The sequence below is a fragment of the Lycium barbarum genome, chromosome 3 (assembly GCF_019175385.1).
Source record: "Lycium barbarum isolate Lr01 chromosome 3, ASM1917538v2, whole genome shotgun sequence".
NCBI lineage: Eukaryota > Viridiplantae > Streptophyta > Magnoliopsida > Solanales > Solanaceae > Lycium > Lycium barbarum.
In genome coordinates, this window is record NC_083339.1 from 109,424,105 (window position 1) to 109,451,197 (window position 27,093).

The window sequence follows — 27,093 nt, forward strand, 5'->3', positions numbered from 1 at the left end:
GTCAGAAGCGGCATATGTGTTGGATTGCATTATTTACTTAAAGATTGTTTTGAGACTTCGTGTGCACATTTATGTTTCTTCCAGCGAAGGCTGCAGGTATTGAGTTAGATTGTGATTTCTTCTCTCCTAAGTCAAATTATGATTATGACTTGTTACCACCTTACATACTCAGTACATTGTCCGTACTGATGTCCTTTTGCGTAGGGACGTTGCGTTCATGCCCGCAGCCCCAGATTGTTTGGCAGGTTAAGTGTATAGCTCGGATGCTTGGACGTCAACTGGGATTGGCAAGTTCCACCTCATTCTGGAGCTGTGCTGAGTCATGTATAGATATGTACGATTATGGGTATGTCAGGGCCCTGTCCTGACTCATAATGTTCAGTTTACTTCTTAGAAACTTCTGCAAACAGTGAGTGTCCTGTGGTATGTTTGTCGAAATGTCGACAAAGTGATGTCAGTTGAGTCATTTGTGGATTTTAAAAGAGTATGTATTTTAGATAATTTCAATTGGTTTAAAGTACTTATTTGATTGAAAGTTTTCATAATCGTTATAAAGATAATAATTTCTATTTGGAAAAGTTTTATATTCTTAAAAGTTTTTGAAATGACAGGTTTTGATAGAGCGAATGTCTAAGGGTTCGCTCGACTCTGATGAGAGTCGGGTGCCCGTCATGCCCTACCACTGTTAGGGTTCAAATTGTGTAAATTTAATATAGTTAAGTAATTTAGTGAGGTTATAATTAATGTTAATTAATCATGATTAAATACTAAAAGTAAATAAATGTCACATATTCCTTTTTTTCCTTTTTAGTTGTCCCTTATATTAATTTTTTTTACTTGTTTATTTTAGAAAATCAAGAGAGAGTTATTAGTTTCTTCTAATATTAAATGTAATCATTAAGTAACAAGTCAAACTTAGATTTTCAAAGTATAAATAATAAATTTCATTTAGACAACAAATCTCAAATAAATATTTATTTAAGGGGAGTGTCAAGTCCATATGCATCAAATAAAAAGAAACTGAAGAGTTATTTATTAATTCGATGTAAACATTCAAATAAAATTTTATTTTTGTAGGGATAAACAAACATAATTCACTATTAAATAACGTGTAATAATTCACTATTCTTTTATATGCAAAACAAACCATCCAATATTTGATTAAATCTACTACTACTATTCTATGAGTTATTGATCACTATTTACTACATATCATATATATATAGACACACACACCAAAGTTTAACATTGGATTTCAAAAACTTATCAAAGTTTATATTCTAAATAAAATTTATTACCATTAAAAAGATAAGAAATAACGATATGTTTTTCTTTTAAAAAAAAAAACTTGAAAAAAAGTTCTTTTACTCAACTTTCAATACTTTTGTTGGATCAATAAGAAGTTTCTCTTATAAAAAAAATATTGAATTACTTTTTATAATTAAGATGACGTTATGCAAAAGAGCAAACGCAAAAAAATAAATATATACTCCTTCTTTCATTCAAATTATGTGGTGTAATTTGACTAAAATATACGCCTTTCATTTAAATTTATGTGGTGTAGTAAACATTGACATACATTTTCACTCTTTCATATATTAGGGGATTTTACTGGAAAAAAAAGTACTGCATTAACATATTATGGTCCATAACACTAGGTTTCAATGTACAAGATCTTGATGAAATACGGTCTTTGTAGTTAAATTATTTTTAAATATATAACGATTTTTTAATTGAAAAATAATATCAAATGGAAAAGATAATAAATTCAACTTTTTCAATGAGGGCTCGGGGCCTTACTCTTGGGAGAGAATCAACAGTAAAGTTAAAAAGCATCTTCGCCCAGTGCTAAATTACTGTGCTTCTAGATAATCCAGAGTTTAGAATTTAATTAGAACATCAATAAATTGTGCATATTTCTTCCTGATAATTGTTGTTTTGCCAAAAATATATTAATAATTTCAATTTTCATAATATTGGGCCCGTGCTGGCACGGACATCGCCCCCTAGTTTGATTACAAAAGTGATCTTAAAGAGGTTGCCCCTAATCCCTTACCTCAACAATTACTTAGTTTGTTGCTAATTGTTTCAAGCTCACTCTCTAAGAACTCAAAGGATAACGCTCGTTATAATCTCAAGGAACTTACTTCTAAACTCCTTACCCAACAATCCTAGATTGTTGCTGACTCTAGCTAACAGTAATTAATGTTTATCCATAATAACAACCTCAAATGTGCTTCTCAAAATCCTGATATATTAACTAAAACTGGACTTGAAACTTAATCAGTATGACTCAATGAAGAAACGCTCGTCCAACCTGTTCCTTGTGTACGACCAACACTTTCATCTCTTTTTAATAACACTAGTCTTGGGATGTCCGGTTGAGCCCGAGCCCAAGATCAAGGCAGAAAATCACAGAATAGTTTAAATTAGAAAAGAGATAATTTGATACATGTTAAACAAATATATTTGGATGTATTTAAAATGTTAAAAAAAAAAGAAAAAAAAAAGAGACTGACTATAAGAGTAGTCGCGACCATTTAGTTTTACTTTTCTTCACAATGGTTCAGAAAAAAATTCTACTCTCTCCATTCCTATTTAAGTGTCTTAGTTTGACTATGCATGAGGTTTAAAAAATAAAATAAAACTTTTAAATTTTGTGATCTTAAACTTAACATGTAGAATTTTGGAATTGAAAAACTTATTAAATATAGAAAGATGCATTCTTTTTGGGACAGGCCACCAAAAAAAAAAAACACTTAAATTAGGACAAAGGGTATATTATTTCAGCTAAGATTTCGATATATAGAACGATCCTTTTACTTCTTTATCGCGGATTCTTGCTTTATTTTCTTAAAAAGATCCCATATCACCATAAAAGTCGATGTTTAGCTAAACTAAAAATGGTTTAAAAGTTAGAAAAGATAAATAACAAAATTAAACTTCATAAGTTACAAAATTGTTAAAAAGTTAAAAGTTATTAAAAATAAATGCAAAGATGGGATTAAGGAGCTGCACACTTAGTTGGCAGAGTTACATCCTTTTCCCTTTTACTCTCCTCCACGCACCTAACTTAATTAAGCAAATTGAATAAAATGTAAAGTTCTTTTTATTTTGTTTTCAGAGATCTTAATATAATAATTCTTGAAAAGTTTTGATACTGTAATATATTTCAGTGCAAAATCTTAAAAAAAAAAGTTGCTAGGAGGACTTGCGGTATACATATGCGTGATTAGTAACAACCATGTTTTATGAACTATCTGGTTCAAGAAAAAAGCATCAAACTATACATTCTACATTTATTCTTTTGTTGAGGAATTAGTGAACCTACTTATAAGTAAGACAAAATTTAAAATTTAAGAAATGGACACTTTTTATTGATGTTAGTGTTAGCTGTTACGGTTCGCATTTTCGCGGGCGGGATTAGCGCTCGAAAAGCTACTTCGAACTTATTGGTGCTCTTTCGGACTTTGTTTTAAAAGAGTGCCACCTAATTTTTAGGAAATTAGGAAAACCAGTTTTGAAGGGTTTATTCATATACCGTGAAAAATCCTTCATAATCCAAAGTTCTAGGTAAGGGTTTTGGTGATCTCCTAGGAAAGGTGTTAGGTACCCTAGTATTAAGAATCTGTACTATACGGTTGACCTTCGAATTCCAATGTATGAGTATGTGCATGAGCTGTTCATTTAGTGTTTTATTCCCGCATTATAAAGTCTGTCATTTTACATATCATTTTTTGAAATATATCCCCTTTACATATAGAGTATTTCGATTCGAATTTATAATATCCGGATATAACTAGTTCCTTTTATATATAAGGATAGTAGTGGTTTTGCAAGTTCGGATTTATAATATACCATGTTTGGGATGAATTCGAGCAAGAATGAGAGTGAGCATTAATTGTTTCACACTTAAGGACCCACCAACACTGTGCAATCTCTGTAAAATCTGGGATTTTACCATTTTTGGACTAGGAGAGAAAGGGGGGGGGGGGGGGGAGGGAGTGTGTCACGACCCGGCTGGGGGCTGCGACGGGTACCCGAGGCTGACCACCGAGCACCCCTTATTCCCTCACTTATCATAGTCATTTACGCTTATTTATCATTCACAAATTCATAATCGCATGACAATCATTTTTCGGTGGAAATCACAATTAGTCTATACATATATATATAAATGCCTCAGTAGACTATCAAAATAATATATGTAACATATTTATGCATACCGTAGTAGACTTGTGAGACCATCTAACCCACACTACGCATCTACGAGCCTCTACTAACATACTATACATGTAGACGGAACAAGACTCCGTCGTGCCCAAAATATACATATGTACCAAAAGAATAATCATAAGCACCTCTGAACAATGGAGTGCTTTCAATCAGCTGACAGCTCCTAAGAATCCGGATCGAGCTCACCTCCCTGTCTACCTGTGGGCATGAACACAGCGTCCGAAGAAAACGGACGTCAGTACGAATGTTGTACTGAGTATGAAAGACATGACCAACAACAACACATCAAGAAAATAAAGGGAGCATCAAGTATGGAGCAACTGTACCTGGCTAGGAATCGTATGAAAAGTAATGCATGCTGACTTACTTTTATGCTTATCATCATCTCATGTATGCATATCATATATATATATATATATAAACTTCCCAACCATATAGGTGCGGTGTGATAATCAGTAACATTAGCCCACGTCCAGGCCTCCCGCGTCCGGGGTACCATCTCATGCCACCCACTAGTGGTGTCTGCCCATGCCAATTGGCCATGGTGTATCGTATAGCTGCCCGCTTTCGCGGTGACTGCCCGGCCAATTAGGCCCGGTGTAATATGATTATGACATGCTCATTATGAAATACTTATAATATTATGCTTATCAAAATATGCTCACAATTGTGCATGCATAGGGACTCTAGAACAAGTGTATTTTATCGAGGTGACGTAAGGTCGTGAACCCTCGATTCCATTATGGGCATTCATGAACATTCTGTCTCACCTTGAAGGGATTAGTATGTAAGGTGAGTGTATAAAATGGATGACATCATTTACTTTATAGGGACGTCATATCATGTCTCTTGACTCATATAGCTATTCATGATCTTAAGCTCTTGGCTTTCCGGAATATAGGAGAATCATGGAGAGGAAGAAGAATCATATCATGGGATTCATGCCATAGAAAGAAAAGGATTAGCCTCACATACCTTTGTCGCTTAGTTAAGCTATCGTTCACTTGTTCTCCTTTAATATCACGTTGCTACCTTCACGAGAGGATACGCATTATAGTTAGTCAATCGACCATAAGAACGCATCGTTATTTCTAGAGAAAATTGGGCAGCGTTTCCTTTGTTTCTACTATTTTTCTCATGTTCTATTTCAACTCCAAAACATTTACAACAACACTCACAATATCGTATCAACATTCATCATTTATCTATATTTAGCAAAATCCACCATTTTCCTCCCATTTCTCCACATTTAATGGTTTTAGCTCATCATCATAATTTTGCTTACTTCACACCTATTCCATGGTCTATACGCCACTTATAACTTATTCATCATCACAACCTATCAACGTTCATGATTCCATTCAACTATCATTCAATTGTGACACTATTCACTCAGTAATGACCCATTTTCTATGTTCTTCTACATTCAAGCATCTTAGCTTTCCAATACCTTAAATAACATGATAAAGTCATGAAACATACCTTAGATGATGGTGGAACAAGCCTAGAGTGGAATCACTTCTTTAGCACCAAATCCCTTCTTCACCTCCTTTGGAATTTCTTGAAGGAGATGACTTCCAATTAGGTTTCATACACTTTGTTTCATAGATTTGGTGTTGATGATCATTGATTTCCTTGGTATTCTTGTGGTTGAAGTGTTTGGAGTGTTCTAGTGATTTCTAGGGAGAAATTTCGTGAAGATGAAATGAGAAAATGAACTTGGGTCCCTCCTTTTTAATAGCTAAAATCTGATTTTTATGAACAGTGGTCGAAATGCACAGTGGTCGTAAACCCCACTTTACGGGTCGTATACTGGTTTACGGTCCGTCCTTCGCGACCGTATTTAAGCATATCAGAAACAGAAAGGTTGGCTGAATATCATGGCAGTTTACGACTTAGTTTACGGGCCGTATTTCAATTTACACTCCGTATTCCAAGTCGTTTTTAACCATTTGAAGCATTTGACAGAAAGTTAAAATTTTTGAAATGTTGAAGGACGATGGCACTTTACGGTCCGTAAATCACTTTACGGGTCGTATTCCATTTTACGACCACTGGCTGAAATGAAATTCTACAACTTTCTTAATTCCAAAGTTCATAAATAGTCATTCCCTACTTAGTAAAACATCGCATACTCATGCCCTTCGTTAGTCTATTCATTGTTGGCTCACGAAAAATTTCCGAGGTGTAACAAAGTGGGTCGGCGGCGCGAGGGTTTAGCTAAAAGGGAAGAGAGAGGGGGAGATGAGGCGAGTAGGGTTTGTTTAGTATGAAAATGTTTAACTAATGAGGTATTACCCCTTATGAGAGGGAGGTTGGGCCGGGTCTTGTCCGTTCTAGGCTGGACCTGGTCCAAATTTAAAATAAGAGGGGAGGGACCCATATATATATCATATGTATATACTTACGTATATCAAGTGTATATACGCGTATGAGGGGCAAAATGGGTAGCCTAAATAGATAAGAAAATGTTAAACATCGATTATTGATCATATTATAGGAGTTAGGACATGATTAGTATTTTAAGTTAATTTTAAAACATGACTAATCACGTAGACAACCTTAGTTTGCAAATATAGCCTCAATTGATTTTAAATCTAAATGAATGTTGCAATTACAATCCTTTATTAACTAGTTGCAATTATGTCCTTAGTTAGCCTTGACCTAATAAGTTATTTCAATTATGGCCCTATTTATCCTAATTAGCCAATTAAAACTAAATTTGCACTAATGGCTTCAATTGATTTGCCATGAATTGATCATTTCAATCAAAGCCACTAGGAAGCTAAATTTGCAAAATGGCCCCAATTGCCTCAACCATGAATTGATTGGTGTAATCGGGGCCATAACGTGAACAATTAGTTTGCAATAAAGACCCTCTAATTGATTAATTAATCTAATTTAAGCATCAAACAATTTATTAATTTCAAACAATTAAGCAAACACACAGGATTAAAGATTGAGGGGTAAAATGGTCAATTCTTTTGATTACTCGAGTTCCTTGGATTTAAGGGAATAAATTATTATTCCATTTTGACTTTTGACAATTTAAAAATTAAGTAAACAATTATTCAAAATTGTTTTGCTCTTGATTAATTCTAACAAATATTTCATAAATGTCATAAAATGTACCAATTAATTTCTAAATAATTTATAATGTCATAAAAATCTCTATATCAATTTAAAGAAGTAAAATATTGACCTAAATAATTTTTATAAAAAATATTTTAATCCTTCAAGATGCGTAGCTCATTTTATTTATCATCCAAGGACACTGAGTAATTAAAATAAATTATGGGAGGTCAAAAATTAGGTGTCAACAGTTAGTATATCCTAATTCTAATTAAATCATATATATCTAAAATATGAAAAGTAGCTACTTCTCTTAATTTAAACTTTATTTTTTCTTTCAAAAAATGCATGTGAGAAAATAACATTTTCCCCCCATTTTTCTTGAGTCTAAGTGGAATATTAATTTGTAAATTTTACGTCAATAATAATATTATAACTCTGCTATCAATCCCAAGAAAGTTAGGATCAACTAAAATTAAACAATTAAATCATGTCTCAATAGAACAACGTACCTACAAAATTTATTTGTTCTCGCTTTTATTTTTCTAAAGGAGCGATTTTTTTTTTTTTTTGCTACTATACAAAAGTATGTTAAAATATTCTACCTAAATTTATATTTTCAAAACAAAAGATAAGATCAAGAGAAATTTAGTTCTAATCTTAAAATTTATAAAGTGAAAATATCATTTAAAGACTTTTCTCTCAATACCAAATGAGGTCTTCATCGTTATTAGTATTATATAGTTTCTTTGTGGATAGTTATTTCTTTTAGATGACATCATCATAATTCACAACTTTTTAAGCATTTAAAGAGTCTTAAACTTTTTTATATTTATCAAATTGAAAGTGACAACCTAAGTAATAAATGAATAAAATAGGGCTAAATATATGCCACAAAAAAAGTCATAAAGTCATGGTACATACTTCACTTGCAAAAAGTTGAAATGTGTTTAAACACTTTTTATACAACGTTGATACATTGTTTACATTAAGTGTATAATGTTGTATATCGTGTGTATAAACGTTATTGCAAAAAAAAAAAAGTTACTTATGTGAATGTAATTAAAAGTATAACTACGTGAATGTAATTTTTTTTATGCTAGATTGTATATTATTGAAATTGTCCCTATTATTAACAGTTTTAGAATAAGCTCAATTACCTCTGTGAAAATCTTGCATGAGCTCCTGTCTCCTGATTAACCTTTTTTCTTTTTCTTTTTTCCTAAGAGTTCCTAATTAACCACAAGCCAAAACTTGTCTTACCTGCTAGTCTCACCATGTCCACGTAGTAAGGACACTACGTGTCTTCCCATTGCTCTCTCTTACATGGCCCGTGCCCACTGCATAAGAAAACTGGCGTTGGTTCTCGTCATCTCTTACCACGTGGATGGTGGAGGAGCATGTACGATCTCTGTGTTCCAGAATTAGCAGAGAGACTGAGCAAAGTAGAAAAATGTAAAGCTAGTTTTCTCGGCTAAAGAGCAAAAGCGGGCCACATCTTGTGACTAGCAAATGTTGTCATCTGTCTGTTGTGGTCCACTTGTTTCAACACGTGTCACGCTACTTTCGATATAAACGAGAAATTTCATTCAATTTCGTGCCAAAGGGAGGAAATTTGACTAGACCATGTTTGGATGGTGTTACATATTAGTATTACATTGCACTATATTTTATGGATTTCTATTCTTTATCTTCTTTCTTGGTCTCTTGATTCATCACCGGTTAAATAGTAAAGATATCTAGAGAAATTTTGTCAAAATTCTACGGAAATATGAATTATATCATGTTCTAATATCTACTTGTAATTTTTACGCTAAATTTTAAAACAAATATCGAAAATTAACCGGATCGTATCAATACCAATATAATGAAACGGTTTTGAAAAGCCTAAATTTGGTTTTATAAAATAAAATAATCAAAAAATTAATACGGTATTAATTTTATAAACTAACCTGCGAACCGTACTATTAACACCTCTACTAATGCATTTAGTCTAGGGGTGAGCGTTCGGTTTTTCGGTTCGGTTTTATCAAACTTCGGTTTGGCTATTTTGAGTTCGGTTTTTTGAAGGTGGACACCAAACACCGAACCAAACTAGTTCGGTTCTTTCGGTTTCGATTTTTTAAAGTTCGGTTCGGTTCGGTTTCGGTTTTTTCAATTCGATTTTTTTAATATAATATTAGAAGCGATTCCATTGACACTAATTCATATTCTGAAAAGCAATAAAACATAAAACTGATAAATTGAAATCAAAATCAAACAAACAGGATACACAAGAACAGAAAACTATAATCATGACATAGGATTACTAGGTGTTATATACATACCGTAAGAATAATTAAAAAAACACATAAAAGACATAAATTAATCCTAAAGAGACATCCTAGTTACCTTTCTTTGTTAAGAATATTTGAGTTTTTCAATTGAAGTGGAAAATTAGGAATACAAATGCAAAAGAGGACTTATTACAATTGATTTTTTTTTTTGCTTTAAACTTAATGGGCCTGGATTATTTTAATTTTTTTGGGTAATGTATTAAATTTCGGTGCGCGTTCGGTTTTTCGGTTCGGTTTTATCAAACTTCGGTTCGGTTATTTCGGTTTCGGTTTTTTGACGATGGACACCAAACACCGAACCAAACTAGTTCGGTTCGGTTCGGTTTGTTGAAGTTTCGGTTCGGTTCGTTCGGTTTCTCAGTTTTCGGTATTTATGCCCAGCCCTAATTTAGTCTTGTGAACTTAAAAGATGTCATGTGAGATGTTGAAGTTAAAATATTACAAAATTAATTTTTTTTAGACTACAATATAACTATCATCCAAACAAGGTGTAGGTGGAGAAAGCTAGTACAAAAAAAATTTGTCATATACCAGACGTGTCGCCTGCATGGGGCAAAGTGGTTGCTTTGGGCATCTCCGAAAGAAGAAGCTACTGCTCAACACAAGCTGTTTGCACACGACATAAATAGCACCGGTCACATTTTCGGTCATAGCACTAGTCAACTTTCTCAATTCCCGTCACATTTTTTGTCACTCTAGTACAAGAGTGGAGAATACTGATGACTATATCAAGCAACCAAACTAATACACGTACACCTATACACACATTGTATGATACGTTTCGCGGTTCAGTTCCTTGTACATAACGACTACTTACACAGCACTACATACAAGTAGCTAGTACTTAGTACTGGTATTATATAAATGCGATCATCTGTAGAGGATATATATTCAACTGGAATGTTCAGTGACGACGAGGAAGGTGATTACATCGAGAAATGCCGGAAACGACGTCAACGTAGAATACAAATTATGAGAAGGCAACAGCCAAAACTATTATTATTATTATCATCTGGTGGTTCAATTTCTTCGTCATATTTGGGCCAAAGAAAGATGGAGACGATGGTTGGAGCAATGTCTGTGTCAGGAAGGCAGCGTGTAATGGAAGATGCAATTTCAATTAGAACTAATCTTTGCTCACCGGAGATCAATCGCTGGAGACCCCTTGATTTCTTTGCTATTTACGATGGACATGGTCGTCGTCATGTAAACCCAACGGTTTTTCTCCACCTGCTTTTCATTCACCTTTATTCTTTAGTACTCCCTGTGTCTCAAAAAAAAAAAAAAAATGTCTATAATAGCATTACGAGAATCAAATTAACTAATATTCATGTTAATTTAAATATTAAATTTTTATTTTTTTTAAAATAAAAATTATATATTTAGAAACTATATAAAAAATTATAATACTATAAGGCATAATAATTTACGATCCAAAATATTTTAAAATTATTCCCTCCTTCTCGAAAAGATTCAAAATATTTTAAAACTACTCTTTCCTTCTCGAAAAGAGTATGCATTTAGCTTTTATTTTTTGATTAAAAAAATATGTTTACTTATCAATTTTTTTTTTTTTTTCAAATTACTGGTATTTTTTCAGATAAAACTTTATTAAGTTTAAGATGATCAAATCCAACACCTATTTAATTAACTAAAAATAATTTAATTAAATTACTTATTTTTATTTAGGAATTAATATTTTTTGAGAATGTGTAAATAACTAAATGGATATTCTTTTTGAACCGAGGAGGGTATCAAAAAAATTAGGTATGTAAAAGAATTAGGGTAAAAAAGAATATCTTTTGACTGTTCTAATAACTAAGATAGTTTTTTTTGAAACGAAGGGTGTACTATTGTTGTATCCACTTTTATGTCGCTCTATTTAAACCTCTCTATTGACACTTCCAGTGCTAAACTAAACTAGTAAATTGATTAGATTAATTGTTTAAAAATTAAAACTTAAATGTTAATGTGAACTTATTTCTTTTTTAATCTGTTGATAAAATGATTCCTTTCTAATTTTTAAAATAATTTAATTTAAATTTTTATTTTTACTTATAATGAGAATGTTTCTCATCATACCAATGTTACCACATGTTTAATAGGAATGCTATGACATCTTTACATATCAACACAAATTTTTAATGATACATTTTTATATTTAGTAAAAATTTAATTTTAAATTTATCTTTAATGAAATAATTTTTAATTATATAAATTTTCTTTCTTTATTTCTTAAATTTTCAGCCAAATCAAACACCCTTTAGGAAAATGGGACGGAGGGACAACAACAATTTTGCCCATAAAATACACTATAATGTGGCTATAGAGGCTTTCCCATTAGGGGAAAAATAGATACTTAAAAGATAAATTGTTTTTGGTGGACTAATAAGGAGATAGTACTATCACATAAATTGGAATGCGGAGAGTAATTTTGAAGACGACAGTAGGGTATTCAGCTTACACCAATTTTTCCAATGCAGGTAGCTTCACTGTGTAGCGAGAGGATGCACATACTACTAGGAGAAGAGCTGATGCGCGTGAGGAACAACGTAGACATGAGCGGTAGCTGCAGTTCCCGTGGAAGACGACAACCATTGGGAGGACAGAGAGTGGAGGAAGCATGGAAAAGAGTGTTGACGGGTTGTTTCTCGAGAATAGACGAGATGGCATCATGCACATGTAGCGAGTGCGGAAGTGTGGGCTATCGGTGCGGGTGCCCACCGGACGAGTTGGGACTAACGGGCTCCACTGCGGTGGTTGCAGTTTTGACAAATGAAACAATCATTGTAGCCAATTGCGGTGACTCACGTGCGGTTCTTAGCCGCAGGGGAAGTGCGATCCCTCTTTCTTACGATCATAAGGTACGTCTCACATAGCAGGACTGAAGTCACTAGACTTTTTAACTATTTATTACTCTAATTGTTTCCTTAACTTGTTTCGTAATAAAGTTTTTCAAAAAAAAAAAAAAAAAAAAAAGGCGCTCAACGTATAGCAAGTTGAAATACCTTCAAATAGCCTAGATTTCACGTCGGCGGTTATATTTTTGAGTAGTAATACTAGGTTTTCTTTTGAAGTGTTAAATTGTAATCTGTACTTTTTGAGCATAATATCATGATATGAGATTTTTTCTTTTCTGATAGGTAATATCATAATTTCATATCTTGTTTCATGCAGGTTTTCTCTACATGCGTTATATTAACAATTTCACCCCTTTTATATCATCATTTTTTTTTCATTTCTACTTGTTAAGGAACCACCAATCACTAAATAAATGTTGAGGACTTATAATATTAATGTAACCTATGTTGCTTGGACTCTTTGAAAATGTCGCCGCACCCGTGTCGGATTCTCAAAAAATGCAATGCTTTTAGAAGATCCGTCATGCACCTGGGGACAATTTTGAAGAGTCCGAGTACGTAATATAGAATGTAACAGTTCAAGGATAGATGCCATTATTGCTAATGCATCTAAAAATGGACTTCTGTCGCACATTAGGCATTAGGTTAGTTCCAGCTTAAAATCATTGCGAAGAGAAAACGATTATAAGTTACATTTGTTGCTAGAGTTTGTTCTGTTGTTTCTCTGTTCAGTTACCATCTAATTTCTTCCTTCTCCTTTTTGGCCTTCCACCAAAAAACTACTCAATATTATGTCTCCTCCATTAGTCTGTATCATGGATCACCTTCTTGATGCGTGCAAAGTAAACGACGATTTTACTTGACAGGAATAGCAGTAGCACGCTGTCACGTCCCGAACCATGGCCTGGGAGTAAAACGGCACTCGGGCCTTGCTTGCATGTGTCCGAGCGAACCTCATGGCTTGCTTGTCAACATGGGCATCAAAACAACATAATCTATATGATGCAATTTAAATGAATCAAGAAAATGTAATTTGCGGAATAAAGTCTTGAATTTTCTCATAGCATGAAATATCATGAAAACATAATAGTCTGCAAACATGAAAGCACAACTGACTCTGTGAACTAACATCTGTCTATGAAACCTCTAAAACATGTCTGAATACTAACTATCAGGACATGGCCCTGGACTACCATAAATTGAATACTAATGCAGACTCCATGTTGAACCCCGAGAGGAGTGGGGCTCACCAATAAGCTGATAACTGAAGTGATCCTATTGCGCAGGTGTATGCTCCTGAAAATCGGTATCTGCACCGTAAAGTGCAGGCCCCGGGCAAAAGGGACGTTAGTACATGGTGAATAGTACTAGTATGTAAAACCTGCTGAAATGAAGAACATGGCACAGTATAGGTATAGGACATGAACTGAAACTGAATGTAACTTGGGCATGAGCATAAAACGTGAGTAAAGTCTGAAAACAGTAAATCAATGGAAATACATGTATGTAAAACTGCTCGTAACGTGGGGAATGCTATAGTATAACCGACAACATGGTCTGGTACTTGCGTCCTACCAGCAGAACACTCACAACCTTGCCAGGCATATGAGATTTAAGTAATAATAAGCATGTAAGGATCCAAACTGCATAATGAAGGTGTTGCCTCCTTGCTGACAACCCTTATCCTACGGTGGCTACGTAGTTTCAGGCTATCTGAGCCTTCTCGGTTAACTAAGCAATTCCCAAAACATGAACATAATATAGTTGGCTAAGAAGCCCATGATTTTCGTGAAATAACTTGTAATCATGATTTTACGAAATAACTTGTAAACGTGGTTTCATGAAATATCTTGTAATATGGTTTCATGAGATAACTTGTCATAGTCTTGCAAACATGTTCTTGATTCATGAGTAATAACAATAGTTCATAATTATATATATATAATTGACTTGAAAACATGCTTGTAACTTGCTACATAAAATCATAAAGTTTCATATAAACATAATGAGAACACATGAGGAAGAATTCATGATTCATGGATTAAGCTAGGGTTCCTAATAACCGTAATGGAAGATTAGGAATACAATAATGAATATAGATACAAAATTCATGTACATAAATACATAAATACGGGCTACCAATATTTTGGGTTTAATGCCCTAGGGTTTGAACTTCATGGATATCAAGAAACGAAGCATGGGGAAGAACGTAGAGATTCCCACATGTGGATGGAAGTTCTACATACCTTAATTGCTCCAAAACTTGAATTAAAGACTTGAGCTTTAAAGAAGATTTCCAAAATCTTGAATTCTTGAACCTTGAGATGGGTTTTCTTAAAAACCCTAGTTTAGGAATGATAATTTCTTGTTTAGATTACAAGGATAGGTATTAGAATTGATTTGGAATAATTAGAGTAGGCTTACTTTGGTGTTCTTGATGATGCAAGAGGGTAGGAAGTCGTTCTAGGGCTTGAAGGAATGAAAAATAATGATTTGAACTGATATGGACGAATATATACTGTTCTGGAAAAATTCATTTTTCGGCCCAGTTAAATACTGGCCGTATTTCAAAATACGGGCCGTATTTTGAAATACTGGCCGTATTTTGAAATACGGACAACACTGCCTCTCTTCAGTAAAATGGCCATACCTCTTTGCACAGATGTCCGTTTGACCCCCATAATATACCGTTGGAAAGGTATTTCAAAGCTCTACAACTTTCATGAAGGAAGTTTTCCCAAATTCCAAATAAATTTTGAAATACGGGACGTATTTTGAAATACGGTCCGTATTTAATCATTTGACATCAAATTGCCAAATTCCAGAATGCTCAGAATCCTTGGTTTCAGTTTATGATTTGAAATACGGGCCGTATTGTGAAATACGGTACGTATTTAACCATATGACATTCAACTACCAGTTTACGATTTGATTTACGGCCCGTAAACTGAAATACGGTCACTGTTCATGGGCGTAAACCACCATCTTACAGCTGAAGAGGAAATTTTCAATTCCCACATTCTTTATCTGGTTTCCTAAGTCTAGGATCATGGTCAAAGCTTAGGTTAAAGGTAAGGGGTGTTACAATATCTCCCACTTGGGATCATTCGTCCTCGAATGATGGGTCATGGTTAAGAACATGGCTGGACATGGCTTGAATTCATGAACATGAAAGAAACATGACGTAAAACATAAGAGCTTGACATGGTTACGTGGGAACATGGTCATGGATCATGAGAACTGAGTACGTGATTACATGGAAACATGTACATGGGGAACATGAAACTGAGTAGCGCCTACATGAATGAGAATCATGAAACATTTGTCCTCGATTTATGGCTAGTGGTTAAGAATCGCTACTAACTCTGGAATCTACAAAATTTATGGTAGGACTTCCTTCATAATCCGGACCCTCACGACATTTCTCAAACGCCTGCCAACTAACTAAAGTACCAACACACAACTCACACGGTATCTTAATACGCATGATGTGATATAACATGATTACTGGATCTTGAATGTAGCTAACATATATACTGAGCTGGCTTGAACACACGGATATTGGCTGAATGATTATATGATTACTATGCATGGGGTTTGGAAGAAAATTCGTAGGCATGAATGACAGAAGTACTGGAAATAGGCACGAACATGACATGATTACCTGGGCATGAGACGCATGACGTGGGACATAAATACATGAAACTGGATGACATCATTACATGAGTGCTAAACTGTCATGAGATACAAATACGTGTGAAAATGGATATCGTAACATGGGATCTGAATATCGAAAACACGATTGTTACAACACGTGGGTTGAATACTAAGCGCGTGTAGGATTTGGATACTTAGAGACTTAATCACAGACGTTCGTATGTCACCATGGTAATATGAGATAGGAGTATGACTTAGGCTTTGAATGTAAGCGCAACTCGATGCGAATGCAACAGACTTGAATCGTATAACAAGAATATGATCCTAACATAGGTATTCATAAATCTCTAGCATAGGCATGACATGAATACGTCGAATCTGAGTAGCATACTCTTGAGATAAGTACCACAGGTTATATGAAAAGTTATCTATTTGAATATAGGAATGCATCTTACTTCTGCTTATCTTGTTAGCTGTTAATCATGATTATGAATTCCTTAGCTCATCTTGCTCATTCTCATGAGCGAATTATAGAGGACTGAGAGAAAAAGAATTATTGGTACTATTCACATGAGATACTTTGCTCTAGAGAATAGACATGGCATGGTGCATTATACATGGAGGACGTAACATGGAACATGCGTATATGGGAACGTGATTCATATGGCATGAAACGTGAATAGGATGACATGGGCATGGGACCATGAAAAATATGGCGTTTATATGAGTACCTACATACCATGGCGTATGGACTTGAGTTCATGAGTATTGAAGTAAGACTAAGGCGTTAGTCTGACTTGCATAGAGCACAAGTTGTAGGCTAACTCTTGGGTACTCAGAGACTAAGGCATGGATAAAACATTACCTTTAGAATTTAGATATACCGAAAAAATAGGACATGGTTCAACATAGCTTACTCTTATCACCGTGAGTAAACGCCCGTGTTATAAATAAGGCACATGAAAGAATGGATTATAGGCATGTATAACTCGTTCCTCGAGCATCTAAGACATGGATAGAAAGTCACCTTGAACATAACGAGACCTAGATACTTAGCGAAAGGAAAAAAGGAATCATGTCGTCATGATCGTAAAACATTAGTTAAAGGAACATAAGCATGAATTACATAGAAGCATGGGTAGGACATCCATCTTGGTTCACCTTCATTATTATCTCACAAAATCATTGTTACAATACCGTTATAAATGGAATGCATAGCGAAATGAATTGGGGCACGAGTATGTGGTAACATGGATAACATAATCATAGGGGTCAAGATCATCATCAGATTTGAAAAGCACTTAGATGCTAGAACATGGACATGAGTATAAAAGCATGACAGATACGTGAGACCTGAATGCGGTTTTTTTTTTTAACTTTAGACACGAGCACACCTGATGTGCGAAACATGAAAGGACATTCCCTTGCATACCTTACTATCGTATGAAGTCTTAATTCTTGTATCTTAAACGCAGAGTATCAATCTCTAACATGGGCATGATATGGGTACGAAAGGCACGAGTAGAGTATGTCTGGGCATTAGTACCACATAGTACATGAATTACTCTGGAATTGGAACCGTTATACCCTTAAAACCCACTATTCGCTCTAGAACTTTATCTTATAACATAATTACCTAGTACTTGATCTCAACAATATGATAAAAATCACATTTTATGCATCTTATTTTGGGTTCATAAAATTGTGATGCTCTAACATAATCTCCTCAACACCTATCAACTTACGAAACACATAATCTATATCGGTACCTTATCACACAATCTCCCCCTTAGTTCAAAACTTAACATTTAAAGCCTGTGGATCTCTCGAGTTAGCGATAAGTGGTCATCTAATGGCTCTGCTAATCTCCTCAAAAATACTGACGACTCATTTCTTCCGCTTACTTCAAGCAAGTCTTATTTATAGGGAAAACTGGATTACTTAAATGAACGGGTTTCTAATGTACATAACTCGCATGCTAGCTTTGTCAGTCTTGGGGAAAACTCTTTTCTGATAACTCTTAAAGACTCTTCTTCTGTAGCTTGCTCTCTTACTGCTTAGATGGTTTTGTTCTTTCACCAATTTCTATACCTCAAATTTATCTTAAACCCTTTGGGTTCTAACACGCCTTCGGTGTATTCAGGCAGTTACCTTAGTAGTGCTAACTTGACTAAGTAACTCAAATCGTACTTCTACTAACTCTGCTGAAATTTTCTAATTCACTGTGTCTATTCAAACTTACTCACTATGCTTCTGTTGACCACTTACTAGCATCATAATCTCTAATTCTTCTCTGAGTACTAAAGTGAAGCATAAGGTTATTTCTAACTTTTCCTCCTTATCTGACTCTATTCTGGAGTTGTATACTATCTTTCTGAACTATAGACATGGATCACACTTAGGGAAATTTCATCTGTCTTAAACAAGGAATTGGATCAACTAACCCCAAACTCTCTATACACTTTCAAAATTTATATCATACTATACACCAGGGATAAATATTTAATCACATAACCTAAGAGAGAATTGTCATATCTTTTATCTCGTAGTAATATCTGCTTCTTTTAGTAGCTTACTAACGTCATACTCTTTAGGTCTGATCTGAATAAGCTGAAATAATTTAAAACTAACCCTACAAAAATTTATATCGTCTGCTCGTGGTTTTCTTATCGCATCAGTCCCTTCTTAGTCATGTGCATAGATCATATGACAAAAATATATATATCCTAAAAAAAAAGTCGATACTTTCTAGTATTACAGGTGATTGGCTCTTAGGCTATTTCCTACTTAAAACTACCGTGGACAATTTATGCCTGCTGCGGTTAACTTCATAACATCCTACCTCGTGGGGTCTTAAATATGAACCATCACCCTTATATGGTAGCTCCATGGTTAGATGATCCAAATAAACTTATTCTGTAAGGTATATTACCTATGTATACTGCCATGCCGAAACTTGTTTTTAAAAGGGTATTATCACATGATAAACACACCATGCACTATTTGGTAAGTCTTAGGTCTCGAATTTTCCTTCTCGCCGCTTACGCATTCGATACGTTTAGAATTCGACGGAAAGAGAATGTTACTTACTGCTCTAAGCTTCATGACACGAGTTAGAATAATTCCTGATGCCTCTATCGGAGAGAAACACATCGATAACGACTAGCTTTACATCTTCCTCATCCATTGAGACTAGGCGTATTCGGTAGAATGGGAAACAAACATGAGTTCGAGTGATTTCTGAGAACACAGCTCTATTGCATGATCTAGAGTTGAAAGAAGTGAGACAATCTTAAATGTCTTGGTGGTCAACTGTTTATATGTGTGGGCGCCACACACATATAAAAGTGACTCCACTGGACACGGTTTCATAGACTCCCTAAGACACTTGAACCTAGGGCTCTGATACCAAGCTTTGTCACGCCCCGAACCATGGCCTGGGAGTAACACGACACTCGGGCCTTGCTTGCATGTGTCCGAGCGAACCTCATGGCTTGCTTGTCAACATGGGCATCAAAACAACATAATCTATATGATGCAATTTAAATGAATCAAGAAAATGTAATTTGCGGAATAAAGTCTTGAAATTTTCTCATAGCATGAAATATCATGAAAACATAATAGTCTGCAAACATGAAAGCACAACTGACTCTATGAACTAACATCTGTCTATGAAACCTCTAAAACATGTCTGAATACTAACTATCAGGACATGGCCCTGGACTACCATAAACTGAATACTAATGCAGACTCCATGTTGAACCCCGAGAGGAGTGGGGCTCACCAATAAGCTGATAACTGAAGTGATCTTATTGCGCAGGTGTATGCTCCTGAAAACCGGTATCTGCACCGTGAAGTGCAGGCCCCGGGCAAAAGGGACGTTAGTACATGGTGAATAGTACTAGTATGTAAAACCTGCTGAAATGAAGAACATGACACAGTATAGGTATAGGACATGAACTGAAACTGAATGTAACTTGGGCATGAGCATAAAACGTGAGTAAAGTCTGAAAACAGTAAATCAATGGAAATACATGTATGTAAAACTGCTCGTAACGTGGGGAATGCTATAGTATAACCGACAACATGGTCTGGTACTTGCGTCCTACCAGCAGAACACTCACAACCTTGCCAGGGATATGAGATTTAAGTAATAATAAGCATGTAAGGATCCAAACTGCATAATGAAGGTGTTGCCTCCTTGCTGACAACCCTTATCCTACGGTGGCTACGTAGTTTCAGGCTATCTGAGCCTTCTCAGTTAACTAAGCAATTCCCAAAACATGAACATAATATAGTTGGCTAAGAAGCCTATGATTTTCGTGAAATAACTTGTAATCATGATTTTACGAAATAACTTGTAAACGTGGTTTCATGAAATATCTTGTAATATGGTTTCATGAGATAACTTGTCATAGTCTTGCAAACATGTTCTTGATTCATGAGTAATAACAATAGTTCATAATTATATATATATAATTGACTTGAAAACATGCTTGTAACTTGCTACATAAAATCATAAAGTTTCATATAAACATAATGAGAACACATGAGGAAGAATTCATGATTCATGGATTAAGCTAGGGTTCCTAATAACCGTAATGGAAGATTAGGAATACAATAATGAATATAGATACAAAATTCATGTACATAAATACATAAATACGGGCTACCAATATTTTGGGTTTAATGCCCTAGGGTTTGAACTTCATGGATATCAAGAAACGAAGCATGGGGAAGAACGTAGAGATTCCCACATGTGGATGGAAGTTCTACATACCTTAATTGCTCCAAAACTTGAATTAAAGACTTGAGCTTTAAAGAAGATTTCCAAAATCTCGAATTCTTGAACCTTGAGATGGGTTTTCTTAAAAACCCTAGTTTAGGAATGATAATTTCTTGTTTAGATTACAAGGATAGGTATTAGAATTGATTTGGAATAATTAGAGTAGGCTTACCTTGGTGTTCTTGATGATGCAAGAGGGTAGGAAGTCGTTCTAGGGCTTGAAGGAATGAAAAATAATGATTTGAACTGATATGGACGAATATATACTGTTCTGGAAATAATATACCGTTGGAAAGGTATTTCAAAGCTCTACAACTTTCATGAAGGAAGTTTTCCCAAATTCCAAATACATTTTGAAATACGGGCCGTATTTTGAAATACGGGCCGTATTTTGAAATACGGTCCGTATTTAATCATTTGACATCAAATTGCCAAATTCCAGAATGCTCAGAAATCCTTGGTTTCAGTTTACGATTTGAAATACGGGCCGTATTGTGAAATACGGTCCGTATTTAACCATATGACATTCAACTACCAGTTTACGATTTGATTTACGGCCCGTAAACTGAAATACGGTTACTGTTCATGGGCGTAAACCACCATCTTATAGCTGAAGAGGAAATTTCCAATTCCCACATTCTTTATCTGGTTTTCTAAGTCTAGGATCATGGTCAAAGCTTAGGTTAAAGGTACGGGGTGTTACACACGCTCATAAGAATTAACTATAAAAACTCTTCAACTGCATCGTCTTTCTCTGCAGGCTTTCTCTCTGAAACACAATAAATATATGTGAAGTCATAAATCTTAATATATAAATGCACATTACATGGAATTCTTCAAAGCATATATGTGCAACTCATCTTGGTCCTCATAGGTACTCACAAATCAAGCCAAAATGCGTAGGCACATAGAAGAAACATTAGCACGGCATAACGCTGTCACTGTCACTTGTTTAAGTACTCTTAAATAAGCATTACTTTTCGGTATTTTTATTCATAAAGCACACTAAATGGTTGATGGTTCACCTAAGCAGAGAATGTACTAAGAGAGCTGTAAGTGTGATTCGAGCGGCTGTACTGGATTGATGGTTGAGCATGGCTTAAATCATGATTTACTCTGTATATTATCTCCTGTTGAAAGTTCCACATTTATATGGGAGTCTCTGATTATTTGTAACTCAGAGAATATTTGACAGTACCATGTAGTAGTTCGCTACTTGAAGAATTGATTTGTCCTCATTAAAAGTAACTTGACTTTCTTTTTGCAGCCTGACAGACAAGAAGAACGTTCCAGAATCGAGTCGTGTGGAGGCCGAGTTCTTTTTGCAGATGGAGCACGAGTTGAAGGAATTCTTGGCATGTCTAGGGCGATAGGTAACATCTTTCTCCCTTTGCAAAACATGTTTTTCTATGCAATGACATAATTGCAGTTGTCAATGGAAATATTACTTGTGTCCATAAAGTAAAAGCTTAGGGTCGTCTCGCTAGATTCCTGCTTCAGATGAAGGAAATTAAAGTAGCATCGGAGCAGTTCCGTTGTTTGTTTTTTCTCTTTATGGACTTTATCCCTTTCTTAGCGGCATGCTTAATTCAAAGGGTTAGAGTGTAGATTGCCTTTAGCATCGGCAGGTATTGTTCCTTTTTCAGGCAACAATTATTTACTCCTTTATAAGGACAAGCGCAACCCCTTGCTGTGGAGCAGTTCAGCTAAATAGAGCTTTAACTGTTCTGTAACCAAAAAACTAAGGGCACATACCTCACTATTATTATTGCACCTAAAAGTGCCAAAATTACCCTGGTTTCTTGCGTATGAAATGGATTAGCTGTAGAGAGGATGTGGTGATTAAACGAATTCTACGCTATATAGCCATCATACACCTAAGGACCTTCATTGTTTCTAAGGTCAGTGGCGGATCTACATTCAGGCATATGGGTGCTTGAGCACCCATTAGATTATGGAGCCAACACTATTACTTATATAGGAAACCTGGTAATTAGTAGAAATATCTTAATTGAGCACCCAGTTTTAGGAGCAATTCCAAATTAGAAATAGTTGAGCACCGATAAGTTAAAAATTCTGGATCCGCCACTGTCTAAGGTATGCAACAAAGATCAATAGGAGTTTATAGCAGGTTTCATATTTAGGGTTATATTTGGAATGTGCATGGTGTGCGTGTTGTCAGAATGCTATATATACATCCGTTCATTCAATGCCGACAAAGTAGAAAAAAATTGGTAAGTTTGTTGTAGATCTTTCCTTTTCAAACAAAAAGTTGCTTTTGATCTTTGGAGTTATAATTTATGCATCAACGTGTATGGGCAGCTTCCCACTAAAGTTAGAGAAGGACAAACTCGGAGTTACTTAGTGATAATTCAGGAAGAGGAATATGTTGCCATAAATGGATTTGTTGCACTTTCTTTCATACTTAATGCTGTTTCTTTGACGGAACAGTTTTACTAGTGGAGTGTGGTACTGATACTAACATAATTCTTTAGTCTACTATCCATTGCATGATCAACCTTATTAGGACGCTTTAATATGTAAACTGTCCCAATAATACCAGGGGAAGTTGTATAGGAAACAAAGTCCTCTTCAACGATTAAATTTAAAGGTCAACTTCAGTGCAAAGTTTATTGCTATTGACGTTTCATTTGCTAACAGCTGCTCTTTCCTGCTATGTTCATTGCCTATTTTTTCCAAGAAGTGTGTTCATTTTTAGTAACCATGATTGTTCGCAAACAGAGGTTTCTTGATTATTCAGAAGCCAATTAATAGTGTTGGATGGTCTGGTATATGCAGCTTTTCATATTCTTCTGCATTTATATTCTTAAGAGTGACAAACAAACCCTAACAATATTGACGCTTCCTTTTTCTTTTCTTTCGACTATTTGTTAATCGTTCACTAACAAAATTTGCATAAGGCCTGTTATCAAGGTGTAGTTTTCTCCTCACATAATCCTTGATGAAATTGCATTAGGGGCTATAGTTGGAAAGTTTTAGATCCATAAAGAAAAGCTATAACTGGTATTGCACAAACCATTAGTCCTTTCATTAACTCTTAGCTCTCTCAGACATACAAGTTAGCTGAATGCAAAATGATCAGATTTACGTAAGACGCTGCATCCCGTCATTTTCAAAGAGGTAATGCTTCACGTTGTTTCTGCAGTCTTCTACCAGTACACTTCTGGAAGTATCTTCTCAGACTGGTGAGCCTGTCTGAAATGTCTGGAGCACTTTCCAGAGTTTTAAAATAGCTGCTAAATAAATTGGGTTTTATCTATTCTTGCATATGTGAAATATCTGTCATTGATGTGTATGGAGGACATCAAGTATTTATCTCATAAATATGTTGTATGGCTGGCCCTGTTTTCCCCCTCAATGTACTTCAGCATTATTACCCATTTGTACACCTAGTCTAGGTTTCTATCTGCCACTTGTTACAGTCACAGTTGGATCTCTCTCAGATGCACACATTCTTCAGAGTAGTTACTTTCTCATTCTTTCTGAATTAGCTAAGCATATACAATTGCTTTGTATGTATATTTGAGGGTTCTAAGTATGTTGCTTGTCTTGTCACATTTGGATGTTTGTGAAAGATATTTGTAGCCGTGAAGGAGCTCAAATAGTTAAACTTGATGTTACTGACAACGAAGAACTGTATGGTTGATGTGCTTATTCATTCTTGTATTAGTACTACTCATCCAGAACTGCAGTTTGTGTTGGTGCGAGATGTAAATGCCAGTATTAAATAGTCCTCCTTTTACTTCTCATTGCAGGAGACAGGTATTTAAAACCGTATGTCACATCAGAGCCTGAGATTACCTTCACAAAAAGGGAAGCGGAGGATGAGTGCTTGATTCTTGCGAGTGATGGCTTGTGGGATGTTATATCAAGTGAAATGGCCTGTGAGGTTGCTAGAGAGTGTCTTCGAGAAGAAGATCCAGCTGGGGATCATAGTTTCAGTCCTTTGGTAGAAGGTGTTGGTGAAGGAGAATTATTTTCTTCGCGAAGTGCATCGGCAGCAGCGCTGCTTACTCGGCTTGCTCTGGGACGGAATAGCTATGATAATATTAGTGTAATTGTGGTTGATTTGAAAAGAAATCATACTGGTGTATAGTATCTAGAGAATCTTACTTCTTGACATACCAACCATGGTCCATGAAGAACCTTTGAAGCATGTTTTATCAACCACCATTCAAGGGTTTCATGTTTTATTAACCACCATTCAAGGGTTTTTACCTAATTATGTAGCTTGAGGATGATACTTAGGGTGTATGTGTTATGAAGGAATGAAGGAAATGTTTTTCTTGAAAATGAAGTGGGTTTTTTTCTTATTTTTTTTATTGTTTAGTGAGTAAGCAGCAAAATATTATTTGAAGAGTATTTATATGTAATCTAGAGAAACATTATGGGGGATAGGATAGGGTAGAGAGTGAGTGTTCGGGGGTGGGGGGGTGGGGGATGGTTAAAGGGTGAGGGTTGGGGGTGTTGGGTTGATGGAGGAGGTAATTAACTTGAAATGTCATTTATGAAACTTGTTTTCCTTACATTGGGAAAACAAATTTCCTCATTTTTAAGAAATTTATTTTTCTAGAAAAATATTTTTCAAAACATATTGACAAGAGAAAACATGAAAAAAATGAAAAATATTTTTTGAAAGATGTTTTTCTTCGTACGAAACACACCCCCGTATAGTTAATACCTTGCTATTTGGTTTTTCTCTTATATTTACCATTAAGGAGTGTTTTTCTAGATGATGAAGGATGTCATGGGTGAAGTAGATAATTCAGGTTATAATTGGACTGGGATAATGCAATCTACTGTACTAGTTCCTCTTTCAAATAGAGATAAATTTGTATACAAAGACGTGTGCAGATCCATGAATAGGAAATTTTGTACAAATATTTATCAGCCCTAAATTATTAATAGGTTCTTGAGCATGTTAAAATTAAGGAAAATTAATTCTACAGACATTTTTGATCGCCGTTGTTTCTCTCATATAAAGAAGAAAGAAAAAGCCTTATATTACATAATAAGGGTATTGGAACCCGACCAATACCCGACTAGATTCAGATTTGTGTCGGGAAGTCCCAACAGTGTGGGATAAATTATTTCTTAACAAAAGTGACTCCGTACTAGGGCTGACTCGAACTCGAGACATCTAGTTAATGATGAAGGAATACCTGTCACTCCACCACAATCATTATTTGTGTTTTATGTGTCGTTCATGGAACTTAAGATTATATCAATGTGACTTTCTTCTTATGTAATAATAGTAGAAAAATGTAATAAAATACCAGGTCAAGTAGCAATTATCCGTTGAAACAACTTATTCCGTTCATTATTTTGGAGATATAATTAAGTAAATATAAGTGAGTTCTCTCTAACAATTTAAACTTTTAGATTAGATGTGTATACGGGTAAAACTGAGGATACGAATAGCCTCGGTTTCCCTGCATTCAAGTTATGGTCGGTCAAGATTAGATAGATCTTTCCAGACCTGGTATCAAGGATCGACTTGGAACGAGGCGTTAAAGCAGAATCAAAAGGCGGTTAGACTTCATGACCAGAAGATCGAAATATCTGCCACCAGCCGGATATTTCGGCACCGATCACGTCAAACAACTGTCAGCAGATTTTGTTCCTTTTTTAGAATTGTACTAGGGTTAGAAGTCCTCTACTATATAAAGAGGAGACCCCCATTTATTTTGAGGCAGTTTTTCCATCAGAGAGAGAGAGGGGGGGATATACCGTGTACTAAGCAATATAATCATAACAGTTCATTTATCTTTTCTAAGTTCCTCATTGCTACTCACTGTTCATTATCCGATCATAGGGGACCGACCTCGGTTCCCAATGCTCGAGGCCGGTCAGCATTCATCGCGGTCAGATCTATATATTTCTTTTTACTTCTTTGCTTGTCGTGTAATCTAATGTCGTGTTGAATTAAACCACATATCCTTAGTACCGCGTACAAATTCAATTGTTATCCATTTTAAGAGTAAACAGTTTGGCGCCCACCGTGGGGCCTAGGATAATAGTGGTGATTTAGTATGAATTTTGATAACACTCGATACTTTATACTTGTTCTTTGAGGTTTGATTTCAGGTTTACCCGACATGTCAGACTCTCATTCTGTCAACTT

At 35.2% G+C, this 27,093-nt stretch overlaps 1 protein-coding gene across 2 annotated transcripts; it reads left to right on the forward strand.

The window, feature by feature from the left end:
- Window positions 1-10,355: 10,355 nt before the first annotated feature.
- Window positions 10,356-25,282, forward strand: LOC132631795 (probable protein phosphatase 2C 75). 2 transcript variants are annotated; one of them, XM_060347495.1, is made up of 4 exons: window positions 10,356-10,850; window positions 12,128-12,508; window positions 22,216-22,321; window positions 24,725-25,282. In XM_060347495.1, exons 1-4 carry the CDS (start codon window positions 10,509-10,511, stop codon window positions 25,063-25,065), a joined length of 1,170 nt encoding a protein of 389 aa, XP_060203478.1. In that variant the 5' UTR covers window positions 10,356-10,508; the 3' UTR covers window positions 25,066-25,282. The 2 variants fall into 2 exon arrangements, with proteins under 2 accessions (XP_060203478.1, XP_060203477.1); XM_060347494.1 differs by having other exon boundaries at window positions 10,364-10,862.
- Window positions 25,283-27,093: the final 1,811 nt, after the last annotated feature.

Excerpts from the sequence above, each read along its gene's own strand:
- LOC132631795 (XM_060347494.1), top strand. The coding sequence starts at position 10,509 with ATGCGATCATCTGTAGAGGATATATATTCAACTGGAATGTTCAGTGAC. Across the intron at positions 12,509-22,215 it reads CTCTTTCTTACGATCATAAG|CCTGACAGACAAGAAGAACG; the intron begins GTACGTCTCACA and ends TTCTTTTTGCAG. Across the intron at positions 22,322-24,724 it reads TGGCATGTCTAGGGCGATAG|GAGACAGGTATTTAAAACCG; the intron begins GTAACATCTTTC and ends TTCTCATTGCAG.